Raw genomic sequence first — 11,559 nt, forward strand, 5'->3', positions numbered from 1 at the left:
TCGAATCAAATCAAGGTCTTATTGATCCTTCAAAGATTGGAGCTTGACCTCGGCTATCTCGATCTCTTTTTTCAGATCGCCACTTTATTTTGGGAGAGCCCCATTGGATGTGGCTAGATTGAGGTTGACCTCGCCATGCTCCTTGTTCTTGGCGGCAACATCAGCCTACTTCTGCTCCAACTTCTCATTCTCCCTTTAGGCTGCGGTTGCCTCCTCTGTTTTTACTCGAAGAGAAGTTTCTTGAGCCAAGATTTCTGCTTCTAAATCAGACACCTTCTTCAAGGCAGTAGTTACCGAGTTCTGGCTCTGGACCCATTTGCCCTTCCAATCGACAAGTTGAGTTTGGAGAAGGCCAACTCCTTGGCCGTATGCCCTTTTTTCTTCCTCTGCTTGCTCGATCTTGGCCTCGAGCTCCTAGACTTGTGAAAGTTTGGCCTCAGCGGTCAACATATGCTCCATTGCAGCGTCTCTTTTAACAGCTAGCTCATACTTCTCGGTGACCAGTCTCCAAAATCCATCCCGACAAAAAGGTTGGTCTGAAAAGGAAATCGAAGATAACATGGGAAAGAAAGTAAAAGAGTAAATGTTTCACTAAACGTAAAAAGTGTTACCCGAGCAGCAGCATGCATCCCGACATTGAGAACACACTCAGAGAAAAATTTATGCATCTTCCATAGGTCCTTATCGGTAGCAAGAAGTTTCATGAAGTTGGCTACCCTGATAAGTTCTGAAAGAAGGTGACACTCCGCTGACACTTGGAAAGTTACCCTGTGCATGCCTAGGGGATCTTCGATTGGGGCTGGGGATTGATCCACCAGTTCTTCTTGGTGGGGTGATGACCGAGTCCGTAGAGCTAATCTCCTTTGGCGACCGGAAGCAGGAGCAGTTGGCGGGGTCGGTGCAGCCGGTGGAATAGTGGCAGAGGTTGAAAGTGGAGTATTCAAGGGTGTGGCGCCCATAAATGTATTTCTTTTGGAAGCAGGATAAAATGGAGGCCGGAAGGATGAATCTGCTACCTCCGCAACATCAAAATCTCGGGAGAGCAAGGTATCCTCTCCGAAAAAAGTGGTAGGGCCATTAGGCTTGCCCCTCCTCTAAAGGGGCACTTCTTCTTAGGTCCCCTCGCTATCCAAGTCAACCACCGGAGAAGAAGCGGTGGTGACGGAGGCCTAAAGTTTGTCCTCATAGACTTGAGGAGGATTAATGTTTGAGTCCCCGAAATCCCTGAGGGTATGCATACATCCAGGCAGACTTGTAACATCTGGATACGTCCCGGATGACAGGATCCACGATCTCTCCAAGACTCACAGAGAAAGGGTATGTGTACACAAATGAGTACCCTATTCGGTTGGAGGTTATTCGTTTGTCCTTATCGGGGAGGGTCACTTCGATATTTTCCCATCCGCAATCAGCGTTGACGACGGGCAAGTGGGTGGTCCGAATCACGGACCTATAATTACCGACCGGTGCGCCACCAATTTAGTTAGTTACAGCGTCTTTTTCTTAGAGGTATTTGTCAAAATTCCACGACCTCGGGATTATAGAGTTCGCCATAGGTTTTTTTCCTATAAGCAGTTGTACTGCCACAATTTTGCTGCCGCGGGGGATCTGAGGCGGCAACACAGAAGCGAAGGAAGCGCCAGCGACAACGGAAATAACAAGGGTAACATTTTCAGTCGTAGGTATTTGAGGTGAAGACATGGTATTAAAGCAGACAAGTTTGGGGAAAAAGGTCGCCGAAAAAGTTTTCCATAATCAGAATAAGTAAGAAGAGAATTAGGGAAAGTTGCAGAGAACTCAGAGAATTTTTGTGAGAGAATAAAGTGATGCGGAGAAGATGATGGAGTTATTATAAAGAGGGTTGGCACCTGAGATAATCATTACCTCGGTAACTGGCGTGCAGTCATTTGAACCGTTGGCCATCCATAAGGTGACATGTGCCCGGGCATTCAATGGAAAAAGATGGGCGTCTTGTCAAACGTCAGAGACTGTTTAGTTGTTTTCCTGCCAAAAATTGAAGAAACTCTTCAACTCTCTCGTCACATCCGGACGAGTCACCAGGGAGTGGGGAGACTATATGTATTGGGTAAAATCTGGAGAAGCCAGGTGGTCGGGTTAGGCGCTGACATATAGTATAGGCAACAAATCAGGCATGAGTCAGCCAGTGGAGAGCACCGGACAAGCACGTATGGCCGGTCAAGGACCAAATTTGGATCGCAACCCGGAGACGAAGATCGTAAGGGCCGGGGAAAGTAAGCTAGTTCACCGGTCCAGTGCGAAGCAAGCCCAGTGGGCAGCCATTTCGGATTATTCCGGGTCTTCCTTCCTCCTTTATTGCACTTTATTACTCGCATTTATATTAGTAGTAAAGAGGGCGTCATTCGCGTATCATACACTCTATAGCTCAAGTGTAAATAGAGGTTTTCATTTCATTGTGACGCATTCTTATTTCCACAAGCAAACAACATACTTAGCAATTTACTTGTGATTCTTTGCTCTTTGTTGAGTTCTTAAGCTTTGTCAGAAACCCTGCCCGGGGACTCGGGTTCACGATGTCATCAAGGCTGCTATATTACTCTAAATCTCATTTTATCATTTCATTCTAGTTTTATATTAATATTTCTTTTTATTATCTTGTTAATTTGGTCATATTGATCGCGTGTCCATAACCACATATACAAATTCAACTGTATCATTTTACGGGTAAACGCGTAATTAGGAGAATTGTTCCTAGAGAAATATATAATTATCAAAATTCAAAAAGCAATCGATACTTCTACTTGGATTTCCTTGGGTGCTACTTATCCATATGTTCTTTTGCCTTATATGTTTGTAGTTTTGTATATATCTTTTCTATCACCGGCTAAATTTATGAAAGAATGTCGATTTATAAATTTACAGGTAGCTTCTACATCCGCGCGAAGTGGGGAGAGATACACTAGTTGCAAAAAGTAAAAATGTGCCTTTTCATTTTTGGTATAGATTTAAGACGTGACTCCTTTTTTTTTTTTTTTTTTTTTTTTTGGAATGAGTGCAGAAATTGGTAGAAATGAAAAGTCCAATAATTGGAGAAAAATAGAGAAATAAGAATACTAATTTACAAGAGTTATCACATCACTCTTATTTTGCCCTGCTTTATATAGATATATAGATAGATCGTAAATAGTTTGTGGAACATTTTTATTGCATGGCTGATTGATACAAATTATATTTAGATTTGGCCAACATTACTGTTGCTGACGCTTGACGCTTAGATGGGACTCTTCTATGCATCTGGTAAATTATATTTATAGTTGAACATTTTATTATTATTTCAAGTTTCTGTTTTTCCACTACCTATTTTTCCTCATGGCAACACTTTTTTCCTATTTTTTGTTTTTAAAATTAGTGATGCAGTTTTGAAGTTGGTGGCTTGGTGTTGCTGTTTTCTTATAGTTGCCTTGTTGGCATGTTAAGCTGCTACATCTTTTGAAGCTGGTAATGTATTTTTTAAGTCAGTGGCCTGGAGAAATGATGCTTTAATTAAGCTAAAATGAAGTGTCAGCAGCTGCACTCTGAATGTTCAATTTGTTATTGTATTAGTGAAGTGTCTGTTGCAATGTTTTCAAGTTGTTGCTGTATTATTCATCTTTTTGTGTGTTCTTTGTGTCAGTAGCTTTCGCGTGAGTACTTTGTTTTTTTATTTATGAGAACTTTGTGAAGAGCAGTTATAATCAAGTGGCATGTCTTTAGATGTGAATTTATATAGAATACAATGTCTTTGATTGGACCGTTTCTCCTCCTCAATTCATCAACTCCTCACCTCAATACTCACAACAGTCTTTTTTTTCCTTGATCAAAGCGTTTAGTAAACATTTACAAGAGAAAATATCGTAAGAAATTTAGAAAGAAAAAATCACTGTGACTGATGGCCGCCTCACTTCGAAATAAGCATTTAACCGATAAGCGAACCGTTGATGACCGCTAACCAAAAACCAATAATCAATTTCTTATTGGTTCGGTTGTCGATTTAATATGTAAAGAACCGTTAACGAACGGCCAAAACGGAACCTAACCAACCGATGATCAGACCTATTCAAGACTCATAGGGAGAAAAAAAAAAAAAAAAAAAAAAACAAAAAAAAACAAAAACAAAATCGATTACACTTCAACTATATGAATGATCTTCCAGTCAAATAAACAAGAATACAAGTTATGCATCGATGACTTTCTACGTAGATGACTCAAATCGTGTGACTACATTTTCTCATTCTATTCCTCTTTGGCTTTTTGAGAGAGACATTTGGTATGTATTACCAATTAAAGTATTCTGTTGTACTTATCAAAGTTACTCACTTATATACTAATTATCCAGATGCATCGTAATTATAACTGGAGAAAAAACAAAGGCAACCCAGTGTATCCCTGCAGGCCCTATGAATAACAGAGTAACTTTTGTGATATCTGACAAGAAAATCGCATTCCCGGTTCGAAACACCCACACTGGTTCTGAGAAACATCCGTTTCCTCTTCAGAAAGCAATTGCAGAAGCACAAATCCAATCCCAAGCTAAAAGCACTTTCTGCTGGCAAACACTCAATGGTCTAAAAATATTTATTCATCATCCGAAGAATCTCTTGACCTATCACAGAAACATTACAGAAAAGGTAAGGTAAGAAATAGTATGGTCAGTAGAGTGTAGTACTAGATTTTCGTCAACTTGCTATTTTGTTGATAGGTTAGATGAGAGCAACAAAGTAATCCCAGCCTTAGAGCACTTAGGTCATCAGCGTAAAGAAACTAATTAGACCTAGCTCTAGTTTGAAAAAATGATATAGTTAGTTCACAGAGTAATTTGACCAAACCTCGTTCATTTGTTTGTAATAGAAAATGAAGAGAGGCTTTCCTTTTTTTGTTTGATAAGAGAGGCTTTCGTCTTGCAAACACAATAATCACTTCTTATAGAAATTAGAGGATCTTCTACTGTTGCACAGCAAGAAAGAGTAGAATCACTTTCCAAGGTTTTGGGCAGTTAGATGCAGGCAAGGCCTCGTTCCCACAATAACCCGTCAAATAATTAACATGGAACAATGGAGCTTAGCTTTTCACTTTTCACCATTTGGGTAATGGTTTCCTTCATTAGACAAATCTACATATTTATTTTCCAAATTCCGTACATATACTCAATCCAAGCAAAAAACTGCCACTTGTTCAAACATGCAGCTTCTCATTTAAGTATGAAATTTAAGACATAGTCACTATTATATTTCACGGGGAAAGGAAATAAAACAAAAGAATGTAAGCAAAATAATTAAGCATGTGTAATAACACGGTTCTGCAATGTTCAAAGTGCAGATGAGCACACATGAAATATATACAAAAGAAACGGTGGCTTTACCAAGGTGGGAATGGGGGAGAAGATGCCCTACTGCAAGGGAAGGGGCCAGAGACAAAGGCAGACTGGGGGAGGGAGCTGACAGGATGGTCTAAGGAACCAGAGAGACAAGGGAAGTGATCAGGGCAGAACAGTTGGTTTGGGGATTCCATTACTATCAAATTTGGATTTTTACATGGCTGGAGTCAAGCAAGACCTCAAGGTTGAAGAGTGTTTAGGGATATCAATATATCATTAATGTCAAACCTTGATGTTCAAATGGTGGAGTCAAGCTAGCTCAACGTTGATGAAAATCTTTCCCCAATACCTGTCTAGGGAACTGTAAGCAAAGTTTAAACCTATTGACTGACTTTAATGTCATGGTCTTACTGGGTAGACAGCGACCATGGTCCTTGTAATAGCATATTAAACTAGTTTTTTTTAGAATGGTAATGTAACCGGCTATAATAACATATTAAACTAGTCAGGAGATCTTAGTTATTTCCCAATGTGGAGAGCGAAGTTTACTTAGTTTTGTTAAACTAGAGGGGAGGTCCACATTATTCGTCCTAAGTTATAGCTGAGATGTGTGTGAGCTGCAACAATGTAAATAAGCAATTAAAATGACCAACACCAGAAAAGCTCATGATCAGAATACAGAATAATGTATTCTGTGGAATTAGTCGCCTATAAAAAGTGTAACAGTAGTAGGCACCTGGTGAAATTAGCGGAGGTGCATACAACCTGACCCGGATGCCACCGTCATAAAAAAAATTTGAAAAAAGAAGTACAGAAGGATGTATTATAACTACACCAAGAAAAACAGTCCTAGGAACATAACAAAATTGAATCTTAGGTGGCATTGTAGGAACATAAAAATTGAATCTTAGGTGGCATTGTAGGAACATAAAAAATTGAACTGTTTCCAGAATCCTACTTCCTCTGTTTGAAAAAGCAGTCCAACTTTCCATTTGGTCAGTCCCAAAACGGTGTCCACTTTCCGTCGAGAGGAAGGTATTAATCAGTTTATACAACAAAAAATGTTATACGGGACACTCTCACTCTTCTTTAATCTTGATACAACTTTTAGGTTCTTTTATTATCTAAGAACATATAAGTTAGTAATATGCAAACGCTAGTTCCCCCACAAATACTGGACAATGCACAATCCGACTCTTGCCTTAATTGTCTAGCATGGTCAAAAGAGACTATGTAAATGATAAAGAGGTAGCTTTCGGTTAAATGAGAGTTGATTTAGCTCAACATATATAACAATGACGGAAAAATTATGTTTTCATAATTCATTGGAATGTAAGTATTATGCTTAAAATCTGTAGTCACCCTATTAATTCCAGAGTAGGAGCTATACTTACTTGCTCAAGAGTCAAAAACATGATAACATTCCACGATCCTAGTCGAAAAAAATTGGGGAGGAAACCCTTATAAAAAGCAAGTGGTCCCTGCATTAGCCATGTTAAGCTACATAAGCATTTCATATTAGTATCTACTAATCCGATAACAATCTTTTCTTGAGATTATCAGGTAAAAAACTGAGATCAGTAATGCAACACAATGAAAGTTGAGAAGACAGGATCACCAGAAAGCAGTTAACTAGTAACTGAAGGGTGTCAACTGCTCTGAGCTCCCCATTGATGCCAGTTGACACACCAAGGGCATAAGAAGTATAGGTAGACAGGAGAAACTCATACCGAGAGGATAGAAACAAGAGTAAGATATCTTTCTTAATTGTCTGTTTTCTGTTTTATAAAAAGACCCCTCTATAGCAATATTTTTCCTCATACATTATTTAGCAATTAGACAAAAAAAATCAGGTCCTCTCTGTCATCAACTATCTGTTATCTATTTCGCTACCTACTCCTACCACATTTTTTTCTTTCTTTTTCTTTATGATCAGTGGAGAAATTCACTCCTCATTGCCTGCAGAGACACTTTTTTTTTTTTGGTAACTTATTGCAGAGACACATTTCAAATTCTGGATTATTTTTGACGATGAACGAGTTGTTCATTAAAAAGCATCAAGAAGATGCACGGAAAAGAGACAAATGCGTGATTTCAGCTTCGGCTTCTGGATTCTCCAATACAAATAAAACAATCTTATGTGTGATGTTCAAGCTGAAACTCGAAGTGTTCAACTAGTTCAAGCATGGCGCTATTGTTTCATACTTTGGGACGTATATTACTTTTCAAAATACAATTAGTGAATGGAAACACCTCTAGTTAGACTTGATACAATTCTTAGTCTACATAAGCAGCAAACAATTTTAGGTTGCAAATTACGGAAGTACATTTTGCTAATATTTTTCTATCTACAGTAAATATGATATGCTGACAAATGACCACCCATTCTGAAGCAAGAAAATGACTGAACAAAATTACCTCGTACTTCAATGTTCTGAAAAAACAATCAAAGGTGTTCTTGTATACTGAATCTCCCATCATTCTTGATTTGACCTAAAAGACAGCAAGCAAAAGACCTTTTCACAGGCGTGAAATAAATTGCATTTTTACAGAAAGTATTCACCAAACTTCCAACAAAAACTCGACCAAAGTCATGAATATCTTCCCTTGGTCGTCACTTAGAGGACCCTTGTGTTTGTGCGTGTGTGAGAATGATCCATGCTTGTACTCTTTGCATTCTTATTAATATAACCATTCATGAAAAACTATGTAATAAACAACAGCACTAGTTTCAGATTGCTAGAAAAAGCAACGCATTATAACAAGCACGTTTTAATAAGTTACTCCCTCCAGATCAAAAAAGTGTCCACTTAACATTTTTTTCTTGGGTCAAAAAAAGTGTCCACTTATTAAATCAAGAAACAATTAACCTTATCTTTCCAGATTTGCCCCTATTAAGTGTTATGTGATCAAATCCCAATGCTAATTTAATTAGGGGCAGTTTAGTCAATTTACGTATTTTTTTCTTGGAGTGAGTAGTTTCTTAAGGAGTGTGCAAATGGCTAAGTGGACTTTTTTTTGATCCGGAGGGAGTACTATTTAAAAAAATTCACCAAGAACTTCATTATTCTTAAAAAAAAAATGGTTAGAATACCGTAAATATAAACAATAACACGGAACTAAGCTTGATCAGATTTTAAGTCAGTCTGAGGGGAATTTCCACTTTCTGGTTTAAGCTAAAACTTTTGGTATGGTTTACGAGTTCCTAATGGAATTCGAAAATGCAACAAAGCATGACAGATATAGCTAAGCCCTAAGAGTATGATAGTCATCGCCACATAACCTCAACTACAGCTTACTTATTCTTTCACTTTTCTTCTAAAACCAATTGCTTGAAAGGTAAAACGCATTGAGTTCTAGCCAGGCAATACACAACTGACACAACGCTTGTATCTGTTCTACCGGGATTCTAGGATTTCTTTTATTCTTCTTCACTAACAGTGCTCTGGAGTTTAAATAAACTCCGCCTATACGAGCTTCACAAAGTATAGCGGGTCCGACGTCCGGATAAAGGAGGAGGCTTCCAGTAGGTTAACAATCAACATAAACAGTCTAACTATGATAAATCCTTTAATCACCAAACTCAAATTGAGACCCACTAGAGCGAACTGAATATAGAGAATTCGTACACTCCTAACTAGCTTGGAATAAAAAGGTGTAGATAATTAAGTTGATCGACTATCATTCCTCTAAACCTTCTTTTCTTTATTTAATAACAGTGGTGTCTGGACATGAGGCACCAGCTATGCCTCATTTTGGTTCATTTCTCATCTATATAGCTAATCTCAAAAATTTCTGGTCTCAAAACGATAAGAATCTCCATGATTGAAAAAAGAGTAATTATCCGAAAAAACCATTTTAGAACTGATAAGAGCCAAATAAAAAAAAATGCAGGTTCCAGAGGCAGATAATCTCTTTTTTTTTTTTTTTTTTTTAAATTCACTTAAAACACTGGTAAAATATTGAGAAACAGGAAATTTTTACCACATCAACTGGTGAACCAATAGAAACTGCAAAGAATCCAGCACCTAAACCAGCTAGGAGATGAGTTAAAACACTATCTGTAAATCCTGGAAGTTTTACGATTATCTGCAAATGATCTAATTTTAGAGAAGCAGCATCCGAAATAGTTGCATGAGGTACTACAACAAAACGTCAGTGAATCAAAATATCATTAGATGTACCTCTTTGAGATGATCATAACTGGCCAGTTCAGCAGCATTAATAATAGCATTCCGTGCAATATTTGGCACAATTCCTGTCCACAAAGCCGCCAGCCCTTCCTATAATTTGATCAACTAAAATATGTAAATGATTTTGCTTCAATAGATTACTTGTGCATATTAGGTGCCCGATCACCTGTTTCACTATGGTATAGTATGCATCGAGAGCACCATCATAACGCCTAGATGTACCAGCTTTACCTTCAGCCTGGAGTCGAACTTTTACAAGATCAGTGGGATTAGCCACAGCAATTGCTACTGCACCTTTACAAGGAAAGAAAGACGTCAATACAAAATCATAACTCTGATCCACAAAAGCAATATCAAGTTTGTCTCACCAGTAACAAGAGCAGCAAAAACTTTACTGAATAAGGAAATATCTCCAACATAATGGCTGCCTACAACGAACGCCTTGACCTGGTCCAATTACAATCAATCAAAAAATATTTACAATGTCTTTAAATGAAAGCAATAATGGTCAAAAACAGACCTCAAGTATTACTTTTTTGTGGATTTCCTACCTGAACTATCACTAACTATTTATCAAAACACAACTCAAAGCCGACTAGACCAAGTGTTTGAATATAATCGCCAAAAGGTGCGTGACAAATAATTTGCCCATAAAATTTCGTTCACAGTACAGGTCACTCATAGATTTCGAGGTGTGTTTTGATAAAGAGTTGGTGATATTTCAGGTAGGAAACTTGCAAAAAGGTGATAGTTCAGGTGTGTTTTTTACCATTATTTCTAAATGAAATGTAGGAAAAAAGAATACTAACGGGTTCATATAAGCCAATCCTTAGGCCACCATAAATACATTGGCGATGTAAGCCAGGTATAATGCCTTTCCAAAGAGCTAATAAACCTTCTTCCTTAGCAATTGTAACAACTGTACCTAGTAATCCCCTGTACTTGGATACACCACCTTCCCCTGATCCTCTCTTTTGCAGCTGTAGTCGTACTTTAGCCGTGTCTAAAGGTAATGTACACAACTGCAATTTCAACAACCTTAGGGGTTTAATCAAACAGAAATCAAACTTGTTGAATTAGGAAAGAGAGAGAGTACCTCGGCAAAACAAGCAGCGGTAGCACTAATAACGAATATTCCGGCGAATGAGATCTCCGATCCCATTTGATTTGATTGTTGTGTTGCCTTACACAATTATAAGTAAATAGCAAGTAAAGGAATCATACAATTATAGTAATTGATTAGCGGCATTAATAGAAATTGAAAGCTGAAGCAACTACTCCCATAGTACGGTACACTACACAGTGTTTAATTACTAAAAAGATTCCCACATGTTCTGTGAGATTTCACTTGTTATATTTTTTTCTAATTTTGGGGTGACTCGACTTTCAAGTTTCAATTAATCTCACGTTACCACTTCCTACATAATTAGTATACCACATATTAAGGGCCTGTTTAGAAACCACGTGGTAATTGGAATTGGTGTAATTAATAGGGTAGTAATTACATAGCCTAATAATTATACAATAGTCTAATTATAATGACCTGTTTGTTTGTCATAATGTAATTACAGTATAATTAAAAGCGTGTTGTTTGATTGCACAAGTGTAATTACACAGTTAGTTTAATTTAAAAATAAAATTTAATTATAAAAAATTTAAAATTAATATTTAAAAATGATTTGCCTTTATAAATAATATTAAATTAGTTATTTAGTAACACATTGTTTCTTGAAAATATATTAATTAATAATCATATATTTGTAACTAATATTGTAAAAAATAATTGATATATATTTTTAAATTAATAATATTTAATTTTAATTAATTATAAAACTTAAAAAAGACTTTTTTGTGAAGGCGTCATGGATTGAATGTTTGATAAAAAAAATTATATTTATAAATATAATGCTATAACATTATTCAAATCTATGACACAAAAAATTCATCAAATGTAAGTCAAAAATAAACAATATGCCTTTGTGAAAGCAAATAACTTAAAATTGAAAATATAACCAAATTCAAAATCCAAAAGAA

At 37.0% G+C, this 11,559-nt stretch overlaps 1 protein-coding gene across 5 annotated transcripts; it reads right to left on the minus strand.

The window, feature by feature from the left end:
- Positions 1-4,118: 4,118 nt before the first annotated feature.
- LOC132041421 (mitochondrial uncoupling protein 2-like) lies at positions 4,119-10,908 on the minus strand. 5 transcript variants are annotated; one of them, XR_009411026.1, is made up of 10 exons: positions 10,622-10,907; positions 10,335-10,547; positions 9,894-9,972; positions 9,692-9,819; positions 9,517-9,615; positions 9,317-9,421; positions 7,751-7,825; positions 6,727-6,813; positions 4,845-4,962; positions 4,119-4,621 (listed from the first exon to the last, which is right to left on the minus strand). XR_009411026.1 is itself a non-coding variant. In XM_059432135.1 (9 exons), the coding sequence occupies exons 1-9, from the start codon at positions 10,685-10,687 to the stop codon at positions 4,601-4,603; spliced, it is 873 nt and encodes a 290-aa protein (XP_059288118.1). In that variant the 5' UTR covers positions 10,688-10,905; the 3' UTR covers positions 4,119-4,600. The 5 variants fall into 5 exon arrangements, 2 of the variants coding, with proteins under 2 accessions (XP_059288118.1, XP_059288119.1); XR_009411025.1 differs by lacking the exon at positions 4,845-4,962 and having other exon boundaries at positions 4,119-4,485; positions 4,521-4,621; positions 10,622-10,906; XR_009411027.1 differs by lacking the exons at positions 4,845-4,962; positions 6,727-6,813 and having other exon boundaries at positions 4,119-4,485; positions 4,521-4,621; positions 10,622-10,908.
- Positions 10,909-11,559: the final 651 nt, after the last annotated feature.

The sequence above is a fragment of the Lycium ferocissimum genome, unplaced genomic scaffold, assembly GCF_029784015.1.
Source record: "Lycium ferocissimum isolate CSIRO_LF1 unplaced genomic scaffold, AGI_CSIRO_Lferr_CH_V1 ctg10141, whole genome shotgun sequence".
Lineage (NCBI taxonomy): Eukaryota > Viridiplantae > Streptophyta > Magnoliopsida > Solanales > Solanaceae > Lycium > Lycium ferocissimum.

What these genes read in the sequence shown, in the direction of transcription:
- LOC132041421 (XM_059432135.1), bottom strand. Translation starts at nt 10,687, where the DNA reads ATGGGATCGGAGATCTCATTCGCCGGAATATTCGTTATTAGTGCTACC. An exon ending in CCGCTGCTTGTTTTGCCGAG is followed by an intron (nt 10,548 to 10,621) that starts GTACTCTCTCTC and finishes TTGAAATTGCAG; the next exon opens with TTGTGTACATTACCTTTAGA. An exon ending in TTTTGCTGCTCTTGTTACTG is followed by an intron (nt 9,820 to 9,893) that starts GTGAGACAAACT and finishes TTCCTTGTAAAG; the next exon opens with GTGCAGTAGCAATTGCTGTG.